Genomic DNA, 22134 nt, shown 5'->3' on the forward strand with positions numbered 1-22134 from the left:
ATGAGGCTCCAATTTTGCCAGTACTCCTTTAAGATGGTAAAAGGTTGCCCCTGGAAAACTATCCACCTGAACATGGGCATCTCTAAACGGGGAAATGCGTGACACTCAAAGAGACTGGGAGGAGAGTTTGACCTGGCTGATGTTGGTTGCCCGTGGTTTCGTTAGTCGTTGTTTGCCTGTGGGTTCGTTGGTCGTTGCTTGCCCTTAGGTTCGTTGGTCGTGGTTTGCCCGTGATTTTGTGGTCGTTAAGAGGCTAGGCAGGGGTTTACTGTGGACGTGCGCCATTTCAAGGGGAGGTGTGAGGTGGTGGCTGATGCTCGTGTACCCAAGTCCCTTAGGCTTGGTTACGTGGGTGCGCTGTCTCCTTTTTCTGCTCCTGCCTGTCCCCCCCCCTCTCTCTCTCTCTCTCTCTTTTTTGTTGTTCTGTTCCAGGCTCTGTGGGTTTGTGTTTCGGTGACACCCTGTGTCCCCGTCGTGTGACGTCCGCCTTCCTTTTTGACCTTTGTTAATACACTCTTCAACACTGCTCACATTCATGAGTCACTCACACATGAACACCACTGATTTACTGACTTACATACCTCATCTTTGTTTGTTAAATTGGTATTCTTTAATAAATTATCACAGCAGATAGTCCTCTCGCATGTGTTTCTGTGATTTTGTCTCAACCACTGAGCCGGGTTTGTGGTCATAATCTAGATTTAAATGAAAAACTGCAAGATCCAGACATCCAAGCAGGATGTAGACTTATTTTTTGTCATACAGATGCAAGAGGATTAAAGTAAATACAATTAACCAAACACAGCTGCAGTGTGGTGTCTGATTAGTCACAGACAGTACTTACAAAACATCTTAAGACATGATTGGTAAATATTGGTCAGGTAAATAAAGACGAAAGTTCCGATAAACAAAAAATATTTCCTATTAAAATTGTCAATATAATTATTAATTAATGATTAAGATAAAGTTGTATCTAGGATATTCAGTGACGATACTTAAATTACTATCTATATTTTATAGCTGTGAGCGTATATTTAGTATTTTATGGTGTCTTGTCCCACGTTCAGAAACTTGAACTGCCCCCCTCCCTCAAAAAAAAGGACGAGATTTCACTCAGGGTACTGCTGCAAAAACCATACCCACACAGGACACATCCACGCACAGCTGTGCGGAAATGACACAGCAGGGGCGCGCGCCGTCACGTCACGCGAGAGGGCACAGGAAAGAAAAAAAAATAAAGGAACACGAACAACATCTATCCGTGCAGCTAGCTTGCAATAAAATCCCCAGCAGACTATCTGCCGAAATGTTCACCCCACCCTTAATGTTCCTAAAGGACTGCATGAAATCTTAAAGGTGAGCTCGCACCGACGATTCAATCTAGTTTCAGGCTATTCCACCGAGAGTGGGGAAAACTCGTTAACCTCAACAGTAGCATACACTGCCGCGTCATAAAATTCAATAAACAAAACGGCTAGCTAACTACTAACCCTCAATATCAAATAGTTGGTTACTATATTGTCCGATTTGTATAGATTGTGCATCATACGGCACCTAGCGTTGGTCAATTGTCGAGAGGACTTGGAACATTGAAGTGAAAAAGTATGACACCGCTGTGTTCTCTTCTCATGTTTTGTTTTAGTGGGCTTCTAGTGGAGGAATGAGGAAGTGGATGTAACATCAGAGCAGAAGTAATAACGTCTCTATTAGACTTAGATCAAATGATTTGGAGTAATTTTACTTTGAGTAAATTCAGGACAGTTTAAGTATTGCCCCGATTACATCAACCTTTCAGTTGCATTACAACAAAGCAAAAGTAGGCTACTGTGCTGTAGAGTTATGGGTTCATTTAGTAGGCTATTCTGTAACTATGAACTACAATATTGAATTGAAAATAAAGAAATCAAAATGAACATGACGAATGTCTAGCAATAGTTAACTAAAGAAAACAGACTATTGTTGAAATGTCAGTCAATAAGCCTGTACAAGAATAGTACAATGTTTTTGCCACTAATTTAATATCAGAAACTATAAAACATGTCTTCAATGTACCTCTAGGATATGAGTTTCTCCGAGCATGGGGATCCCCCAGGCAGAGAGATGCTTGAGAAGGGTAAGACCTTTATACTGATGTAGCCTAAACATTGTCAGGAAAGGATTAATGTACTTTTAAGTAATATCCTAAATCGACATGTTCTTCTTTTTGTGTGTGCGTGTGTCTGTTTAGAGAAAAGCCCAAATAAAGACATTAAGAAAGAGCTAGAGGAATGTGCTGTTTGTGAGAAAGTTGAAGCCCCTGGAGGATGGTCTCATGGCACTAGTGAGGCCACTAAACGACCTGCAGAGACGGACTCCGATGTTATAATTGCTGAAGTGGGCCAGCCTACCAGTAGCAAGAGAGTTAGGGTCTCTCAAGAGGTAAATTGAACATAAATACAAAAAGTTGTGTTCTAGATTGACATTTAATATATGGTAAAGCTAAATACTTATTTGCAGATCAGTTAATGAGTTTTAAAATTTTTATCAACGCGTAAAGATTTAGCAAGTCCTTGATCCATACATATTATTCTTGTTCCAGGGGCAAAAGTTAATGGAAAAGTTGCCTGAGGCTGTCCCCAGGCCTCAACCTGTATGCCTTGCAACTGCTGGAGAGAAGAAAGACCTCAACCAGGAGAAGACTAGGGTCTCTTTCCGGAAGCCCCTCTACAGTATCTCTCACAGGATCACAGAAAAGAGGGTCACATCAAGCCTAGACCCACATACACACCACGAGGGTGGAGTGAAGCTAAGTTACAGTGGCCTCTTATCCCCAAAGCTGCCCTCCATGGGAGAGCACAGCCGGTGTGAACCCCTCCTCCCTGCCGCGGGTGGGACACTAGGTTCTGCATCCTCAACGGACTCCAACTTTTACCCGTTGATAGAAAAAATGTTTTTTATCCTTAATACTCTGAACTCAAGCATGACACAGCTCCACAGCAAGGTGGATCTACTCTCGCTGGAGGTAACTCGCATTAAGAAACAAATCAAACCCTCAGAGATGGTGACCGAGTTTCAGCCCCCACCAGAGTACTTGCTGACAAGCGAAGAGCTAAGGCAGCTCATGGAGCAGACGTCGACTGCGGGTGAGCTGGGATGCAGACTGCTGGTTCATCTCTTCCCTGAGCTCTTTAAGGGCACGGAATGCACCCACGGCTGCATAGCCAGCAAAAGAACTCTAGATTCTCTCCACCTGCAGCTCATACGCAACTACGTTGAGGTGTGCTTCCCTCTAGTTAAAAATAACAATATCTGGCAGGATGAATGCCTTTTACAGATCAATGACTTTTTCAATAGCTTCTGGGCTCAGAAGGATATGGAGAGTGGACAGCCAAGCAGGAAACAGACAGTCACAGGCCTTGATATTAAGGCTGAGACCTGCCATTTCATCAACGAAGACGGTCAAGAAGAGCACCTGTCATTAGACACAAATGGACACCAAAACAACCTGGTTGTCTCGGACCTGGTGCATGACACTCAGATCAGGGAGGACCTTGATGAGTTTTCCTCACCTGAGGACTTTGTTATTTTTCTTGTCAATCGTCTTTTCCCAGAGGTGTTTGATGAGGGCAGAATGTCAGAGGGTCAGGGTGGTATCAGTAGTGTGGGTCAGTTGATTCTGGACTCAAACAGAATCGAGATCATTCGGAAGTATATGGAGGCAAACTTCCCAGAAGTCCCTGAAGATACCTGGCTGCAGGTATGTGTCCAGCGTATGGAGGATGCCCTGGAGCGTCCTCATAGCAACAGCAGTGAACCTGATCATTTAAATGATGAGAGCTATGACTCCACAAGCCTTCCTGACGACGTCTCCATCATCAAGATTAGTGACCTGTGTGATTTTGAAAGGCCAATTCGGAAGTCTAAAAAGTCCTTGCTCAGCCCAGTCGATTTTGACAAAATGGAGGTGCCTCTGCCAGGTTTTGTTGTTCCTAAGGAGTACCTACTGTCAAAGGAGCAGCTGAGGAACAACTACGACTGCAGCCTGTCGATAGGTAACTTTGCCTCTCGCCTGTTGGTATTGATGTTTCCCGAGCTCTTCACCTATGAGAACGCTCGGAAGCATTACAACTGTAGTGGCTCTTTGGGGAAGAAGCAGCTGGATCCTGTCCGAGTCAACCTGATTCGCCACTATGTACAGTTACTGTACCCACGAGCCAAGAATGACAGGGTCTGGACTTTGGAGTTTGTGGGTAAACTGGACGAGCGGTGCCGGCGACGTGACACAGAACAGAGGAGGTCGTACCAGCAGCAACGCAAAGTCTATCCTCCAGACTATGAACAAGAGCCTGGAGACTTCTTGATGGTTTGCCAAGAGAACCAGCTGAATACAGATAACTTGCAGAAGGAGGACTTTGATATGCCCCCTCTACCTCCTGAGAAAAGTAGCAAAGATTTCTGCAAGATTCCATTGGACGAACTGACTGTGTCAATACCGGACTTCCCTGTGCCTTCTGTCTACCTGCTCTCAGACACAGAGGTGCGGGAAATCGTCCAGCAGAGTCTCTCAGTGGGAAACTTTGCAGCTCGCCTGCTTGTGCGCCTCTTCCCTGAGCTGTTCACCCAAGAGAACCTGCGGCTTCAGTACAACCACTCAGGCGCGTGCAACAAGAAGCAGCTAGACCCAGTGCGCCTCAGGCTCATACGGCACTATGTGGAGGCTGTGTATCCTGTAGACAAAATGGAGGAAGTTTGGCATTATGAATGTGTGCCAAGCATTGATGAACGCTGCCGGCGACCAAACCGTAAAAAATGTGACATCTTGAAGAAGGCCAAAAGATCAAGTACTGTGTCCTAGTCACAATGCTGTGCCCATAGGCAACACTTTACTTTTTTAATGAACTTTGCACAAGTATATATACGTTGAATAGCATAGTGGAAACTTAACAAACACTGTCCTATGTAGAGTGAGGCCATCTTGTTTAATCTTTATGATTTACCATCAGTAGTCTATTGTTATTGGATGTATTTGTATTTTGGACTACAAAGTGTAGTGAAGTACTCTTATCATTTGATAAAAATGGTAAGACTAGCATATATTTGTATGCCAAAAGAATACTGTCTTTAGCTAATCTAACTCACCATGTTGATAAGCTGTAGCCTTAAAAACAATAACAATATATTTGTAGTAACATTAGTTAAGTCACTAGAAATAAAGTGATCCCAAACCAGTCACTTTCTTTTCATCACAAACATGTTGTAGCAAATGTGCCACCACTGTTTTTAACAATATTTATGTTATACCTTCTTAGATTCTGTATTAAACCATGGCAACAGATTGCGTTAATCTATTTGTAATAAAATCACATAACTATCCAGTGTTGTGCTCTTGCAGTGCAATTTTCTCCTGTGTTCAGGTGTAGTGAAGATATATTGCAGTACCAATATAGAAGACCATGATTAAGATACGCTTGTCTTTAATTGAGTTTACTTAATCTTATGTGATCTTAAAATGATTTGTTTGGATGTGTCAATCTCTGGTTCCTTAGAGGAGAAGAAAGAATATCAAATATGAGGACAATAGCTGGTTGGGGGTAACGACCCCCTCTTTGAATATTTTGTATTGACCTGTACCCTTGTGACACCTTATTTTAGAAGCAGTTTCAAACCCAAGTGAGAAGTGTGTGCAGTATTTTCTACATTTCAACCACAAGTTTACCAGAAAGAATGCAATATTTTTGTTTGGTTATACAACAAAAGTCTAACTAAGTCTTAATTGGTCTAATTAAGACCAGCATGAATAGCTTTTATACTTTTGTACAACAATATTTTGTATGTGTCTATACATTTTCAAATTTGTATAAACAAACTAATATATATACTGATTAATTTAAAAAAATCTAATGGCTGGTTTCAACATTTAAATAACAGAGCTGTCCTTTAATACAGTTAATACAGTAATGTGTAACCTAATTACACTTTCTGTAATTCTGTCTGATCGAATTTTTCTCATAAATCGGTTATGTTATCAGAAAAACAACACATAATGACATGACAAACTATGCTGCTGCTTAAAGGTGTGCTGTAGTCAATGGCAAGAGGTATTGGCATAGACCGCTGTTTGTTGGTGAGTCACTGCTTGAAGGCATCCTGCTTTGAGAGTTCTATGTTTTTCCAGCGCCTCAGAACAACTTTGTACTTGTCCCCATCCTTGGATTCACCCAGTATCTTCTTAAGAATCACTCTCATGAGAGTAATGGTGTCAGCTTCATGATTCTCAGACAGAGTAAGGTCCAAAGTGTCCCCAACTTTCACCTGATGGAAGAACAAAAGATCAAAACCAAGTTTACAGCATATTGTATTTATTGTTGTCATGATCATTTATTTATTAAAGATGTAAATACAGTCTGTGTTCATTAAAAAAAACATACTCACTTAAAATAAGCTTATGTATTTTACATGAATCTTTCTTGAAAAAAAATCTTATGCAACTCACCATTTTACTTTTCTTTGTGAGTTTCTGTCCATTCAACCTAAGCTTGTCACTGTAGAAGGCATCCTCCAGTTTGCTTAAATTAAACAGAAAATGTTAGCTTGCCTCTACTGTAAGGGTACGTTCAGTAAAACAAATATTCATGTAGGCTTTTTTTTTTTACAACAACCTGCTCAAAACATGGTTATAACACCATACATACACTCACTTGCGAGCTATGTCAAGTCCAGCTTTCATAATTAGATCATAGCGAAAGGACTGCACAAATTTCTCCAAGTCTTTGTAGTCCTTGGGTAAACTGGGATCATCCTCCGGTTCATCTTCATTGTCACTGTCCACTGAATAGTCGTCTTCCTCCTCCTCTTTCAGTGTTGCCCTTGGAGCTCCTTTTTTCTTGCTTTTGAACCTTGCATGTTGAACAGACCAGCTTAATTCTGGGTACTTACGAATGAGAAGTTTGTGAGTTCTATGAGACAGTAAATGTGTGGCACCCAGCACCTGGCGGGAGTGTATGGTCCTTGGGCACCATTCTGTCCAGTGTAGTCCGTGTCCCGGAGTTAAAAGCTGGCGAGGAGTTAGTCTCCCTAACTGCCTAAGAGTCAAGGCTTGTACCAACAAACTCTGCATTGCTTTGCTCCACCTTGAGCTGTGAACAAAAAACACTGTGGTCAGAAATCATAAAGGTAACAATAATTATATACTTACAAAATCAGTATGCAAGGATCTCCAAGCGTCAGTGCCATAAATACCCGTATATTATTATATATTGGGGAAGCTTAAGAAGAAACTGGCAAGCGAAACGCTACTGTACAGTATAAGGTGTAGCCATCTAGTTTAGCTTGGACAGGGCTATTAGTAGCTAACGCTAGAGCTAACAACCGAGACTGGCTATCTTATTTTGATTTGTTTTGGTTTGAACGGTGACATGCGCTAACAATCAATAGTTGAGTAGCTAATGTATGTAGTAGATAATGTTATCTGGCTAGCTACAGTACAGTACTAGAGCTAGAGCTAACTATGTACAAATCATGTAGCGTTACTAGCTTCTAGTACATGATTGCATTTGACCCTTACCAGTACAGTACCAGCTAATTTAGCTCCTATATGTTGCTAGGCTAAACGTTATTTAGCTTAATGTCTAGTATTTTGAAACCTTACAAGAGGCAGTTATGGCATATGATTAGTTATTGGTTTATTTAGGCAACTATTTGAAACGTTACCTTAGCTTTTGTTAATATTCATTCAGCAACTTTGTCGTTGTCCCTTTGTAGCTACATTTCTTGGCAGTGACTTTGAGACTAGGAGGTATATTTCTGCCCTCTGTCGGTGTTCCGGAGAATTTTTTTTTTTTTTTTACCGAAAACTTTTATTTATCATCCATCTGTTTATGCGGTCTTGGTAGCGCTGGAACGCTTCTTCTTGACCACCACAGGGTTCTGACTCTTCAGGATGGCACTGGCGCAACGCCGGGCGGCCATGCGCAGGTCCTTCTTGTAGTTGTTCTTGCGAATGATGTGCCTGAGGCTGCTCAGGGTGGCACGGGAGTTCTTGTTGATAGTGATCTTCTCGTACGAGCTGACAAGTTAATTCAGTTCCTCTGTTCCCCCTTCCTTGCGTGTGCGCGAAATCATGACGTTTTCTCGTGTTGCTTGGTTGAGCAGAATGTGATTTTTACAATCGCGTGTGTTAGCTTAGTGTACTCTACCAAATTTCCATGAAAGTCCACATCACCAGCATCACTGTATTGCGTCCAAATACATCAGACTATACAGGGGGGAACCACTTTCCTCAGGCCTCCAGGGAAATCTGTTTCCCCAGTGTTCTTAGTGGGAAATACTGGTGTATAGATTAAACTTGTTATACATAATGTTCACAGTAACGTACATCACCAGCATCACTGTAGTGCTTTATGGTCAGACTGTTTATCCAGGGGAAGAACCACAGCATTAAAGATTGATGTGTAGATGACATTTAACATAGAAGGGGGAACCTTTTTCCTCAGGCCTCCTGGTAAATCTGTTCCCCACATAAAGATCATTGTAAAATACCATCACCAGCATCACTGTATTGCATCCAAAATCATCAGACTGTAATATACAGGGGGAGACCATTTTCCTCAGGCCTCTAGGGAAATCTGTTCCCCTGTGTTCTCAATGTAAAATGCTTAAAAACAGGAAGTGAATCAGTCTTAATTTTGCATACTTGAGATAATTTATTTGACTTTTAGTTGCATAATTGTATGTGATTGAGTAACCGAGTACATAAATGCAACCAATTTACAGTTTTTCTCAATGTCAATGTTCTGTTTACATGTAACACACTGCTTCAAGAACACATTTACTATGTAAGTCTATTCACAATTGTGAATCCCTTTTCCTTGTTCTGTGTACTACAGTATTGCATGATATTACCGCAACTTTTCTCAAAAACTATTAACTACTGTTGAGATTGTTATCTAAAAAGCTCAACAACATTCAAAACTGACTTTCAGAATGTCAGTTCTAGTCAAGTAAGCAATCAGAGTGACCAAAAACGTTTTACAAACTGGAAATTTGAATATCAACATTTCCAGGGTTATTAACAGCCATGGTGACAAACATCTGAACATCTGGCTCACACAATGAAAAAAAATTCTAATAATGAGTTGGCTTTGGCCAATTTACTGACACATTGACTAGGATTTGAAGCATTAATTTAATGTTTTGGTAGAGTTACTACATTTAGCAGACATGCAATAGTGCTGTGATGCCCCATAAAACAGTGACAATTGCACTTACAGTTTAGAGAAGGTTAAGACTGTAAAAAAAACTCAGCCGATTTGGCATTCATAACAGTTGCAAATCAACTAGTGTGATTTCAAGTACACAACCATATCACTGCATTTTTACAATGTTGTTAATACAATAGTACAAAATGCTTCATGTGTATCAAATAATTGGAAGCACATTCCCAGTTGTATACCAGTAGAGCTACTGGCTTTGGAAAAAACTTGAGGCATGTAACCCTTCAGTTTGTCAAATGTAAAATCCTCACAATCAGAATCTTGTCAGAGTGAGGGCATCTTCTTTACTGCTTACTGGGTGTACTTGCAAGGTGGGGGACATATACAAACAGGCTGCAAGTTATTTTATTATCAATGCCATTATTATTGTGATATGAAGTTGAAATCTATATACATTTAGTCATTTAGCAGACGCTCTTATCCAGAGCGATATATATGTGGATATTTGTACTATTTGGAGATGGTTGGGGAATCTGAGTTAATCTGGTGTTCATGGCAGTGTTGACAGAGTAACATGAATATTTAGCAATACTAACACATGGCAAACCTTTCCCAGTCTAAGGTCTACTTTCCACTGACAGTACAGGAAACAAACATACTTCCATCCCTTCTCCTTTTACATGACTTCTGCAAACACATTTTATTTTTCTCACAATGCTAGTGACAATATGGTTATACTTTATTGCTATATTGTGTTATCGCCATTGTGAGCCACATACAATCTTTGATTATTTTTCTTTTTAATGGGATTACATTAAGTTTTTTTTTACTGAAATTATTACTGCCTCATCTCTTAGCGGTTTAGTTAATATATTTACAGTGAACATAACCTGTGATTAATAGTATGTTGGCCAGATGGTTGGCAAATTCTAACACTCATTACAGGCTGTCTCATGTTTGTCTATGCAAAACACCGTAATAATGTTACATCAGGTTTTAAGTGTATTGGATTAGTAAGCATTCTATACATACACAAGATATAATGAGAATAACATTGGCTAATTTCCAAATACCAACATTTCATGCAAAATCCACATTTTTACCACCTGATTAAAGGAACACTAGGTAGGATTTTCTCTGTAAAGGTTTTGTCCCCAATAAACATGTTGTGTGAGCTAATGAAGCCCTCTGAGAGTTGTCACTGCAACAAAGACAGCTTACAGCCAGTGGAATGTCAAATCATAATTTTTGGAGGATACCGTTTGGTCCAACCATATTATATGCACATTAAATTCCAGCAATCCTGCTCCAGCCAATCGTATTTGGTGAGGCATGTCTTCCACCTTGACTTATGTTGGATCAATCAGACTCGAACTGCAGGAAAGACTGGGAGTTCAGACAATAATTGGGGCGTTGTTTCTAATCCTAGTGTTCCTTTAAAGGTCAATAAAGCATAGTTGGTACATATATATGTTTGTTAATTAAATGTGTGTATAAAAAACATTTGTAAAATGTTTGACTGGCTTGTGCTAATCACTGATTTCATCATTGAACTCCGAATCTAATGTTTAGCTTATCATTTGGTGAATGGGGAATAGTTGCGTTCCTGTGTCATCTATATATTTTTTAATGGTTTCACAGAGACTGTAGTTTATATACATGTAAGAACAGTACTACCAGTCCACTGAAGGTAGATATGAAGACTTGGATAAGTGTGGATGTCAGCTAGTATGCATCTTCAATGGAAGTCTTCCCTTCACAGATGTATTTAGTCCACAGAGACTTACTTTCATTGTATCTATTATTGACAACAGATAGATAGAAAGTAAACCAAAGGATCTTCTGAATAGTTTTGGGCAGTTTTCATCAAAGCATATTTGCCTTTATAGACTTGAACACATTTCGCCTTCTATAGGTCATAAGGAAGTCTCAACGCAGGTGCCATTCCTATGGAAGGACCTGTGACTGTGGCAGTTCTCGCTGCAATGGACAATTAGCACGGGAAAGCACAGGGCATCCTGATAGTCAGGTGGGTCCTCGCTCTCATTGGCCTGTTGATCGGACAAGCAGCGTGTGTTCTCGCTCGGGCTTTCCTGATCGTCCAGGCTGCCGCTCCTCCAGAAGCAGCTGCGGCGGGAGCCGTGACGCCGAGCCAGGGAGAAGCGGCTGGAGCTGAAGGGAATGCGTGCACTGGCCCCCGTGCAGATGCTGAGGGCACTCCTGGAGAACACAGAGGAGCAGCTAATGGCCCGGTGGCACCGCTCGCAGTTCTGTCGGAAGCCGGCAAAGCTGGTAGAGCACTGGGCCAGGTCCATAAGACCGGCCTCAGAGTAGCTTGGCACCAGCTGCTGGTTGGAGCGAATGTGCCACTCCAGCTCCGTGCTGTCGATGGTGTTGACCCGGGGGATGCGGCGGCAGTATGGTCGTTCATCGCAAGGGGTCACTGGGATGTAGTCCGCGCCGAAGAGCTTCTCGACGCGGAAATGGACGTATGCTGTGCGGCACTCAGTGAATACCCTCAGAGGCCAAGAGAGCGTGAGGAAGGAGGCCACCCAGAATACGTAATGGGACAGATACCAGGGGTTGTGATCAGGGTCAGACAACACAATGACATACTCTTTCAGGTCAATGTTTTTCAGGTGCATTCCCTCCCGTGCTTCCATGTAGTCGTCCAGGCCCTCATTATCAGTGAAGAACCTTGCTCTTTGGGTGAGGTACGAGTTTTCAGACTCAACATTTGCAAAACTAAAGCACTTGGTAAACCTCAACTTAGTGAGTGCAGACTTCTCAAGGCCGAGCAGCTGTTTCGAAACATCCTTCACTCCACAGTGGCTGTACTCAAATTCTGCCTCAGCAACATGGGTGTTAACCCTTTCGTGGTAAACCTGAGTGCTTGTGTAGGCATCCCCGTTACGGTAACGTGTGACCTGCCGTGTTCGGCGGACATAGTGGTAGCTGATGGCCTTCCACCATATACAGGGTTTGGACTGTTGCATCCTTTGCACACGCTCATAAATGCCCTCCACATCCACTTTGTGCTGCAGCTCGTTCTTAGCATGGTAGTGCCAGCACTCCACCAGGTATACAATGTAGAGCATGCCCAATAAAGCCAGAGGGATATAGATGTAGCCATCAGAGCAAGGGCTGTCATGGTACATCATGGACATCCCTTTGAAGGCACTGTCGAAGGTGAGTCGGGTTACCTTGGTGACATGACACCATACCATGGCCCCTATGCAGCTGTACATGAGCACAGAGAGCATCAGGCATTTCCAGAAGCTCTCCCGGCACAGAGCTTTGCTCAGGGACTGCTTCAGAGGCCTTTGCTGTCAAAACATGAAAAAAGAAGAACACAGGCAGAATCAGAACTAAAATAAGTAATTTGGCATTTAACAGTGTTCAGAATTTTAGGTCTCTTTGAATGTTTCAGTCTTTTTCTGTGCCAAATTTATAGATAATACATCAATACGAAATTGGACAAAGACTTTACTTACTTACTTACTAACAACAATTACCTACATTTTTATTATAAAAATGTGTACATTTTATTTTGATCTGTATTCCGGAGCTCCCAATTAAACCAATGATTTCACATTTTAATGCATTTCACTTGAAACGTCTATTGGTAATTATATTATCTTAAAATAATGAAGATACTGAAACATGGGTGGGGATTTGCTCATGGCTCTTTGCTGGTACGTTTAATTACAGAAACCTTATGTGAGAATGGAGATTGTCTGTGTTCTCTATTTTGGCATCACTGCACATTTGAGCAGTAGCCTACTAGTACTACGAACAGATTACTGCCTAAAAACGTTCCCATAATAGAGATTTGGGCTGCAGATGAATGACTTAAGAGTCAGATAGTGTTAAGTAAAATGTATTTGTGCAATAGAACCATCTACAATAAGACTAGGTAGCATGGTACATTTTACAATCAGCAGTCCACAGGCTAATCCACTTGCAAAACAACTCACTCTGTCAAGCAGTCTGCCAGGCATTGAATAGTCTGCTGCATTTGAATTCTGCAGTCTACACAAACCAGAAGCCAAGACAGTGTGAATACCTCTTCTCTGATGTCCTCCTCGAAGACCGTGGTTGTACTGCTCTCACTCGCTGTTGCAGCCGATGCTGGAGGGGACATGGTGGCATCGAAAATAAAAGGGTGTGAATACCGCTCCAAGGCTTGCCTACTATCTTGTTCTAATGATGCAGCGCGAAAAGGCTACATCTACCTCGTTTAGTCTTTTGACTTAAATCATCTCGTAGGATAAAAAGGAGGTTGTTTTCAACCAAGCTAATCTGTAAAAAAAAATTGCTGACACTGAATTAAGAAATTCAAACACTCATAATGGCCTAATGAGCACGGATTATAGGCTATATCAATCAATAAAAACTAAAGAGAAGGCATGGCACGAAATACAGTTGCATTTGTCCCGTATATCATGGGAATGTAATTCTTCTTTGTCTGATCCCATGACTTGAGTAAAGGGTGACCTTGCCGTTCCATCGGTGTGTCGGTTCAGCACCGATGTAAAGTTGGTTCCATATTCGACATTCGACATTCTATGATATTCGGAAAAGGACAGTGAACAGTCGGGCTAGGGACCGGGGTAAAATTAACAAAAAAAGATTTGGAAACATGTTTTTATATATGTTCGGCATTGAACTCAAACTAACACCAATTCATTCTAATAATTTCGTAGCTCTCATGATGAACACATACGTGCCGTGAAGGAGCTTATACATACAAATTTAAAAAAAGGTAATTTGCATTCTTAAACAGCCTTTAGAGGCGATTACAGAAATGCCATTTTCTGACGGCTCTTGAACGGCAAAATAGATCACGGTAAATCAAAACATATTTAACAATTGAATGTTGCATCTCTCTTTAGAGTGAGACCATTCTTCTTGTACTTCCCCTTTTGTTGCAATTTGTTACACATTGAGATCCGACCTGCCAATTAGGGTTGAGCGCTCATGAGCTGTATCAGGTTAATTGTAAGCGGGTTAAGGGGCGTTGTTGTAGAACACGTGGTGATGGGACGGTTCCAGAGAGGGAACTCCCTCATTGTGATCCAATCTCAAACCAGATAAAATGATGCAAGTAGGCCATAATCCATGTATAATTAACCCAAAATGGGTGTCATGCTTTTTGTTTTGTGTGTTGATGCCAAAAATGTCCACGGACAAGCCAAAAAATAGTTTCTTATCTACTTAATTTAATGTCATTCTTGCAGTTTCTTGCATCACATTAAACATTTAAAAGCCCATTGGAGCAGGTGGCAAATGGTGGAAAGATGTGAAGAAACAGAGAAGCCTTTGTTATTACTGAACAATAGCAAAGTTAATCATTCAGCAGTTACAAAGTACTTACAAAATTTAAAAATTATATAAAAATTCAACACACATTCATTATCATACGTTCAACTTGTAGGCCTACCTGTTTAATTCTAATTTCCACAAGGGACACTTGACTGGAACAACTATAAATTGAGTTGCATCTTTGAGTTGCATACTTGTTAAAATCAAGATTTTAACAAGTATTTTGTTCACTTTTGGAATAATACATATTTTGTGGCCTCTAGACCAAAATTCAATCCATCTAGACTTTGTCATCAGTATTATTATGAAATGATAACATGGAATAAAGTATGGTCAATATGGTGATCATCGTTAACTTAAAATAATGGGAACACTTTTTATGGTTGATTTTGGGGGACCAAAGTGTGTTCAATTCATAGGATATGTTTAACCATCAGCCCTCAGTAGGCTGTCTCTATCTCAAGGTCTTTTTCTCTGAAGATGTTGGTTGCCACCACGTAGATTCCCCTTTCAAAGTAAAAGGAAGAGAATGTCATTATTGCTACATAACAGTGTCAAGAGTCACAGTGTTCAAAAAGTACATCAGAACAAAGAGCAAAAGACATCCGTCTACCTTCAGGGCTAATACACTCTGAAGCTGCACCTTTCATTGTAATTCAGTCTTGCAAGTTTACTTTAGCTTGTGATAGTTGTTGATGTCCCAAACAATTAGAACACTTCTTTACTGTATTGGCAAAAACGGAGGGAAACTCAGACCCAACTATGGTTCAGACATCAGGATCATTTATAATTTGTGTAACACTTTGCCCTATGTAGGCCTATACATTTGTAGATGGACGGATGGATGGATGGATGGATGGATATATAGATACATAGGCTAGATAGACAAGCAGAAGATTGATATATGCTTCGTATCATTTTAAAATAAATTAGGCTACTTACAGCATACATGTTGGAAAGGTTGTTATACAGCACTTGACCTGCGCTGACCTTGTTCCTGACGCCGCGTACAGTCCCATTCTTGCTGCAGATATTAACGCGCTTGTTACCAAAGAGCCGCTCTCTCTTCACACTAGCATACATTAACAAGTCGTCGGGTTCACTCCCGCTGTCATCCGGAGCTGCCTCCAAGAGTCCGCTCAAGTGCCCATTTGCTTCACTGGTTGGCGGCGAGCTCGCCCGTTCAATCTCCGAGTTGCTCGTGCAGTCCGAGTCACCCGAGTCCCACACTGACCCAGACGATGTCACCTCCTTGAACACCTCTGTAAGGACACGGCCGCTATTCGCTGAAGCTACCCGAAACCTTACTGTCCTTTGAGCCTTTTCTTTCTCTTCTTTCGAGAATGTACCCTCCATTTGATCAGAAACCTGACATGTTCCCTGTGCCTTCCAGCACAGCACGGTTGTTTTTTTGTTGTTGCAAGGTTAGACAATGTTTTGCTTAAATTTAACCATAGCCTAATCGCATAACATGTTAAAGGGAAGCCGAAATGCCGGATCTTAGACACCAAAATGGTTAATAATAAATGACATTCTGCTATGGTAACAGCAAAAAAAAGTAAACAGTAAATTGATATCAAACTGATCAATAATATATCTAGGTCATTATACAACAACATTTACATAGTATAGATGTCTCGTCCAGAGCTGAACGCACACAAAGAAGCCTAGCGTTTGTTGATGCAAGGACATTGACCACTGATGTAAGGTAAAGATGAGCTAGCTCTGACCTAACAAAATGTCTTCCTTAAAAAAGGTCACGGTCCAGTCACGGTCAAGATGCTGCACAAAAGTTTTGTTTTTTATCACTAAAAGCATAGTTGAAGTATCTTCAGCATTTGGATTATTGATCACTTTGATTATAGTTGAAATATTGTACATTTTAGCTATAGGGCCTACAGTCATTATGCACATTGTTGTCATAATGTCTGCAGGTATGCAGCGAGTTGTGTTAAACGAAGCGTGTAAACAGTCGGCCCGGGTTTTGGGTGCCTTAAACAGAAATTGTGCATGGGGCCCTTTTGATGTGATTTTTTTGGGAGGGAGGGGGTGGGCCTAAACACATGTTTCGATTGTTTATTGGGTCGGGCATACCCTGCGTGTAAATCTAACCACAAAAACAGGTCGAATTGAGGCCGTAGGGAAAGTATTACATGAATAGGCAACCATTAGGCTACAGACCACCATGACCTGGGAACGTTGTTGCACACTCTCCTCCTATGCAGTAGGGGGCAAAATATGCTCCTCAACATTGGATCGGAGCCTTCACTACATTTCCGAAGAATAAGAGTAAACACTCACATGCGTGTCTATCAACTTTCCTGCACCACCAACGATGGGGAAAAGAAGGCAAAATAATGAACTCTTCAAGAGTTTGTCCAAGAAGCATAAAAAACATCTGAAAGAATTTGGAGAGGAACATCCATTCCATGACATGTAGGCATACGGTTCAAATGTCACTGTTTATTTGTAGGTACCCGAGCACCTAGCCAGCTAACGCAACTTACAGTACTGATGGTAGTTCAGTAAGTTAATACTGTGCAATTCAGTCTGAGGATATTATTATTGAGTTTAAATGAATATAAACCCAATACCAGCTTTGTAAAATTGCATTTGACACTCACTAACATACACACACTGCAGACGTGGAGACGGTGATGTTCCCTGCTAGCTGGGTTCTTGAATTATTTCATCTACCTGCTCAAACGTGGTAGACCAGTTAGAAATGCACTGAAGTAACTGACGTCGCTACTCTTTCTTTGTAGTGTCACCGAAAAACCAGAGAAAACCCAAATAATGGATCTGGTAAGTAGATTATTTTGTCTTAATCCCAAATGTAAAATTAGTTGTCTCAACTAGTCATTAAACACAAGAATCCCTCTAACAATTAAAGGAGTGTTCAGGTTTTGCTATGACTTGACTACACAAAAAATGAAGACAAAAATACAACTTCTGTATTATCCACAGCCAGACAGCCCAGAGCAAGCCAGCGATCCTGAAAGTGATGAGGATGATGAACCCGAGCAAAGATCTGCCTATCACAAATTGCTGTCAACCCTTTGCCCTTCTGCCAACAAGGATGAAAGTGAGGATGAGGAGAGTGAGGATGATGAAGAGGAGGATGATGAGCAACTTAGTGAAGGCAAGTTGTTTAAATGCTTCCCTGACAGTACAGCTTGTTGAACCCAGAGCAATTTTATTTGCTTTTTGTTTCAATAGCATCCTGGCATAAATAATATTCGACATGATTAATACAATACCTTGCATAGTATTCATCTCTGAGTTTTGCCCCAAAGGAGAGAGTGATGGAGAGAGTGAGCTAAATGCTGAGGATGAGGAACATCAGGACAGAGATGCTGATCTGAATGTAGCATCAGGTGAGGCAGACAGCGAAGAAGAGGAGGGGCAGAATGGTGATGGTCAGGCAGCTGAAGGGGAGGGAACAACGGCAGGAGACGAGTTCACAGACAAGGCGCACGAAACCCAGTTTTGTCTGGAGACTAACTTCTCAGGGGAGGGAGAGCAAGAGAGCCCTGCTGAGCAGGAGAGCATTACCAAGCAGCAACATGAAGGTAAGTAACCTTTGGGCTTCTAAACCAATTTGAAACAAATTATGGTTATGGTATGATATAATGAAAAGGTATTTAATAAACGTGTATGCTGAAGTCTTGACCATGATAATACCATGAAAAGGCTTCTAAAAAAACATAGTTTGAAGATAAATGCGAGGACTTGAACCTGCTTCTTCACTGACAGAACATTTTGTTTTCAGACAATTTTATGCAGCATTTCTACACAGAGCTCAGTGAGGAGGATGTGAAGAAAATAACTTTAGGTACCAAGACCAAGATTCAGATTAAGGTACAGTCTGCGCATGTTAATAAATGTGTGTGTGTTTGTGTGTGTGTGTGTATATGAACATTTGAGTGCCAGTCATGTCTAACTAACCATCAATATCTCCAAACCTCCACTCTATCCACACAGTGGCCAAGATTGGGCACCCTCTTGTGTTCTACACCACACAATACGTTTGGCCCTATTGGCCAAGACAGATGTGAAATCCCCCTGGCCCTTCACAAAGTCCTGGAGCCCAACTGGAGATTACTAAACCAGGCATCCAACCCCGAGGGGGCGCCAGAGGAGGTGAGCGCACTTCAACTGGAACTGCTTACCCTCATGGATTCCTACAGGGATGTTTACTTTCCAGAGAGTTCTCCACTGAGCGAAGGTCGACAAGTACAGAGTGCCTACTGCCTTCATGCCCTCAACCATGTGCTGAAGGCAAACTCCCGCGTCCTTGCTCACAATGCCCAGTTAAGGGAGCGCCAAACAAAGACGACACCTGGGGCAGAACCCCAGGATGAGCCCAGGGATCAGGGCCTGACTCGGCCCAAGGTTAGACCACACCACTGACTTCATCTTTTACTACTTGTGTAGACTTGACATTTGTGTCGTAAAACAGCCTTCCGATCCGTTTGAACCATCTCAAGTCTAAACAGTAGTCCATTGGGCTCTGTCTAAACCTCCCACATGGCTCTGTGCAGGTTCTGATCCTGGTTCCTTTCCGGGACTCAGCATTGAGGGTGGTCCAGACTCTCATCAGCCTCCTGGAGACCAAGGGGAAGAAGATGGACGTCAGCAACAAGAAGAGGTTTAAGGATGAGTTTGGAGAGGAGCCAGGGGACACCCCCCCCAACCTTGTCCGTCCGGACGATTATCACGCCATCTTCTCGGGGAACGTGGACGACCACTTCAAGATAGGTCCGCCGACAAACATCTTTGTAATCTCACTCTGTCATAAAATCCTACGACTTTATTGTTTATTTGTTAATAGATCTCCAAATGCAAAGTCCCCTTTTACCACCATTGAAGATCTTGATAACTGTGTTTTGATCAGTGTATAGTGTAGTGAACTCAATGTAATTTACTTTCCTCACCATCACCTCTGTGTCTGGTAACTGGCAACTTTTGACCCCCGACTAGGCGTTTCAATCCTTAGGAGAAGCATACGGCTCTACGCTCCCTTCTACTCTTCCGACATCATCATCGCCTCGCCACTGGGCCTACGCACCGTTCTGGGGGCAGAGGGCGAGTCCAAGCGAGACTTTGACTTCCTGTCCTCCATTGAGCTGCTGGTGGTGGACCAGGCCGACATCTTCCTCATGCAGAATTGGGAGCACCTGTTGGTAGGAGTTTCCCCCCCATTACCAGACCTCACCTGCTTGAATCAAATAAGGTCATCTTCAACCAGTTAAATCATTTCAGCATGTGAAATAACTTTAATCATATTCCTGCATCAGAGTAGTCAGCATTCTGTTGCAACAGGCATGTTTTTATTTTGAGCTTCCTCTTATCTCAAGGATCTCATGGATCACTTTGAGAGAAGCTAATGACATGCCATAACCTGTTTTTAGCATGTGTTGAAGCACCTGAACCTGCAGCCTTCAGACTCCCATGGGGTGGACTTCTCCCGTGTGCGGATGTCCAACCTGAACAATTGGGCCAAGTACTACCGCCAGACACTGGTGTTCAGCACCATCCAGGACCCACAGATCAACAACATTCTCACAAAGCACTGCTTCAACTACCATGGCCAGGTAAGAAACCCATTTACCTGTTACACTTTCCAAACATACTCAAGCTAGGTTGTCCACGATCTGTGTAAGGCTCTTAAATCTTTTCCTTTTATTATTTAATTCTTGAGATATTCTTGAGATATGGTTAATTTGTTAACATACTTTTCCAGATTGCCATCAAGAATGTTCCCAGAACGGGCTCGATATGCCAGGTCCTGCTCCAACTCCCTCATGTGTTCCAGGTGATCCCTGCGGACAGCTTCATGGATCAGGATGCAAGGTATGAACCATGGGGACCCGATGGAATTCATCACAGGCAACATACACTTATATTACACTTTAAGGGTGTGACCATGCTCCCTCTTGTCTAACGTTGCTGTCAAATGGGCAATGCTCGGGGCATTTGGGATTTTTCATGCCATATAAGACGCTTTTGTGTAGTCTCCGCAAAGTTTGTAACGGAGTATGTATGGAAGAGGTATTGCGATAAGGAAGGACGTAGTGCTGCTCCTCCCATATGTGCTCTTCATCAGCGATTTCTTACACAACATCATTTACAAAACCACAATTGCAATGAAGACCATCAATCAGTCAATCCAGCATGTTTATTTATAGAGCAATATGCCATCTATGTACATTGCAAGAGTTTCCATTAAAGACCTGGCTTTAAATGATACTTAAATGATGAACTTGCAAAGACATTCATTTGTTAAGCTTTCAACTTTCTGTTTTCTTCTCAGGTTTCAGTTCTTTGTGGACAAGGTCTTCCCACAGTTCAGGGATTCGGTCATGTCCCACACCCTGATCTACGTCCCATCCTACTTCGACTATGTCCGACTGCGCAATTACATGAAGAAGGAGGAGGTTAACTTTTCTAGCATCTGCGAGTACTCCACCAAGTCAGAGGTGTCCCGAGCCAGGCACTTCTTCCAGAAGGGAGAGAAGCAGTTCCTCCTCTTCACTGAACGTTTCCACTTCTACAAGAGGTAAATATCTATTGTTGGTCAATACTGTTATTATGATGTCATACAATATGGCGGTAATAACAGCAATGCTCTGTTCTACTCTGCTCTTATCGTCCTCCACGACCTACCTTAGATACACCATCAAGGGAATCCAGCACCTGATTTACTATGGGCTGCCAACTTACCCACACTTCTACAGTGAGGTGTGTAACATGCTGCAAGCGGGGGGGGGAGGAGAGGAGGCCAGCTGGACATGCACAGCTCTGTACTCCCGCTACGACGCCCAGCGCCTTGCCGCCATTACAGGGGCTCAGAGGGCCGCTCAGATGTTGCAGTCCCAGAAGGCTGTTCACCTTTTTATCACTGGAGAGGAGGACAAAGTCTCGTGACGTCTTTGAGATGGGGAGGGACATGAGGCGGTGGGACTGAGATAATAGTGAAAAATACTGTTTTCATATTTAATAAACTGTAAATGGTATTGATCCATATCTGTTAGGCCCAGATTCTGTTTTGATATTGGTAATCCATGTCCTAAATTCACTGTTTTAAGGTTGTTTAATGTTATGTCTTTCTCCTGTTCGATTTCTGCTTTGTCACAAAACCATTGTTCATAAAAAATATAAACATGTGCAACGTGTGACTGTTTCAGTTCCTGAATATGCCCTTGCAAATGTTGTAGAATACATAATCTTAAATCAGGTCAGTGTCCCTCTTTCCACGCCTGAAAAGAAAATACCTTGTAGCTTGCCATGCTAAGGATTGTAAACTGAAGTTCATCATTGCTTAAGTCACTGCTAAACAATCGAAGCTGATAGCATACATTTTGCAGTGAGAAAACTGACTGACAATGTTGTCTAATTACGGATCTGTTGACTAGTACTTAATTGTTATGTTTTTTTCCTTTTAGTTAATAAAATATTGTCACAGTTGACAGATTAATCAAAGCAGTACATATTCAATAGAATTGTGCCCTTAAGAAAAAATTACATGCAGAATCTTTAAAATGAATAAGAGGCAGTTTACCAAACAGGTTAGTGCGAGTGTTATTTTTTCGAGTAGTTATTTTTCAATTGTGCA

At 41.9% G+C, this 22134-nt stretch overlaps 4 protein-coding genes across 5 annotated transcripts; 2 read left to right on the forward strand and 2 right to left on the reverse strand.

The window, feature by feature from the left end:
- Positions 1-1182: 1182 nt before the first annotated feature.
- Positions 1183-5354, forward strand: bend3 (BEN domain containing 3). 2 transcript variants are annotated; one of them, XM_047016762.1, is made up of 5 exons: positions 1183-1356; positions 1643-1691; positions 2059-2113; positions 2228-2418; positions 2579-5354. In XM_047016762.1, the coding sequence occupies exons 3-5, from the start codon at positions 2062-2064 to the stop codon at positions 4832-4834; spliced, it is 2499 nt and encodes an 832-aa protein (XP_046872718.1). In that variant the 5' UTR covers positions 1183-1356; positions 1643-1691; positions 2059-2061; the 3' UTR covers positions 4835-5354. The 2 variants fall into 2 exon arrangements, with proteins under 2 accessions (XP_046872718.1, XP_046872708.1); XM_047016752.1 differs by lacking the exon at positions 1643-1691.
- A 541-nt stretch (positions 5355-5895) lies between these two features.
- On the reverse strand, positions 5896-7900 carry mtres1 (mitochondrial transcription rescue factor 1). Its single transcript, XM_047016784.1, has 4 exons — positions 7690-7900; positions 6678-7115; positions 6473-6545; positions 5896-6291 (listed from the first exon to the last, which is right to left on the reverse strand). The coding sequence occupies exons 2-4, from the start codon at positions 7094-7096 to the stop codon at positions 6109-6111; spliced, it is 675 nt and encodes a 224-aa protein (XP_046872740.1). The 5' UTR covers positions 7097-7115; positions 7690-7900; the 3' UTR covers positions 5896-6108.
- Positions 7901-11107: 3207 nt separating this feature from the next.
- Positions 11108-13335, reverse strand: tmem151bb (transmembrane protein 151Bb). The gene is made up of 2 exons (XM_047016774.1): positions 13258-13335; positions 11108-12517 (listed from the first exon to the last, which is right to left on the reverse strand). Exons 1-2 carry the CDS (start codon positions 13333-13335, stop codon positions 11108-11110), a joined length of 1488 nt encoding a protein of 495 aa, XP_046872730.1.
- A 3465-nt stretch (positions 13336-16800) lies between these two features.
- On the forward strand, positions 16801-21685 carry utp25 (UTP25 small subunit processor component). Its single transcript, XM_047015316.1, has 12 exons — positions 16801-16952; positions 17282-17321; positions 17484-17658; positions 17813-18088; positions 18289-18377; positions 18501-18911; positions 19061-19277; positions 19500-19702; positions 19931-20113; positions 20263-20372; positions 20833-21078; positions 21191-21685. Exons 1-12 carry the CDS (start codon positions 16852-16854, stop codon positions 21444-21446), a joined length of 2307 nt encoding a protein of 768 aa, XP_046871272.1. The 5' UTR covers positions 16801-16851; the 3' UTR covers positions 21447-21685.
- The last annotated feature ends 449 nt before the right edge of the window (positions 21686-22134 follow it).

The sequence above is a fragment of the Hypomesus transpacificus genome, chromosome 3 (assembly GCF_021917145.1).
Source record: "Hypomesus transpacificus isolate Combined female chromosome 3, fHypTra1, whole genome shotgun sequence".
Taxonomy (NCBI): domain Eukaryota; kingdom Metazoa; phylum Chordata; class Actinopteri; order Osmeriformes; family Osmeridae; genus Hypomesus; species Hypomesus transpacificus.

What these genes read in the sequence shown, in the direction of transcription:
- bend3 (XM_047016762.1), top strand. Translation starts at nt 2,062, where the DNA reads ATGAGTTTCTCCGAGCATGGGGATCCCCCAGGCAGAGAGATGCTTGAG. An exon ending in CAGAGAGATGCTTGAGAAGG is followed by an intron (nt 2,114 to 2,227) that starts GTAAGACCTTTA and finishes GTGTCTGTTTAG; the next exon opens with AGAAAAGCCCAAATAAAGAC. An exon ending in GAGTTAGGGTCTCTCAAGAG is followed by an intron (nt 2,419 to 2,578) that starts GTAAATTGAACA and finishes TTCTTGTTCCAG; the next exon opens with GGGCAAAAGTTAATGGAAAA.
- mtres1 (XM_047016784.1), bottom strand. Translation starts at nt 7,096, where the DNA reads ATGCAGAGTTTGTTGGTACAAGCCTTGACTCTTAGGCAGTTAGGGAGA. An exon ending in GGACTTGACATAGCTCGCAA is followed by an intron (nt 6,546 to 6,677) that starts GTGAGTGTATGT and finishes GTTTAATTTAAG; the next exon opens with CAAACTGGAGGATGCCTTCT. An exon ending in TCACAAAGAAAAGTAAAATG is followed by an intron (nt 6,292 to 6,472) that starts GTGAGTTGCATA and finishes TTCTTCCATCAG; the next exon opens with GTGAAAGTTGGGGACACTTT.
- tmem151bb (XM_047016774.1), bottom strand. Translation starts at nt 13,335, where the DNA reads ATGTCCCCTCCAGCATCGGCTGCAACAGCGAGTGAGAGCAGTACAACC. An exon ending in AGGAGGACATCAGAGAAGAG is followed by an intron (nt 12,518 to 13,257) that starts GTATTCACACTG and finishes ATGTTTTGACAG; the next exon opens with CAAAGGCCTCTGAAGCAGTC.
- utp25 (XM_047015316.1), top strand. Translation starts at nt 16,852, where the DNA reads ATGGGGAAAAGAAGGCAAAATAATGAACTCTTCAAGAGTTTGTCCAAG. An exon ending in GGACGACCACTTCAAGATAG is followed by an intron (nt 19,278 to 19,499) that starts GTCCGCCGACAA and finishes ACCCCCGACTAG; the next exon opens with GCGTTTCAATCCTTAGGAGA. An exon ending in TTCATGGATCAGGATGCAAG is followed by an intron (nt 20,373 to 20,832) that starts GTATGAACCATG and finishes TTTTCTTCTCAG; the next exon opens with GTTTCAGTTCTTTGTGGACA.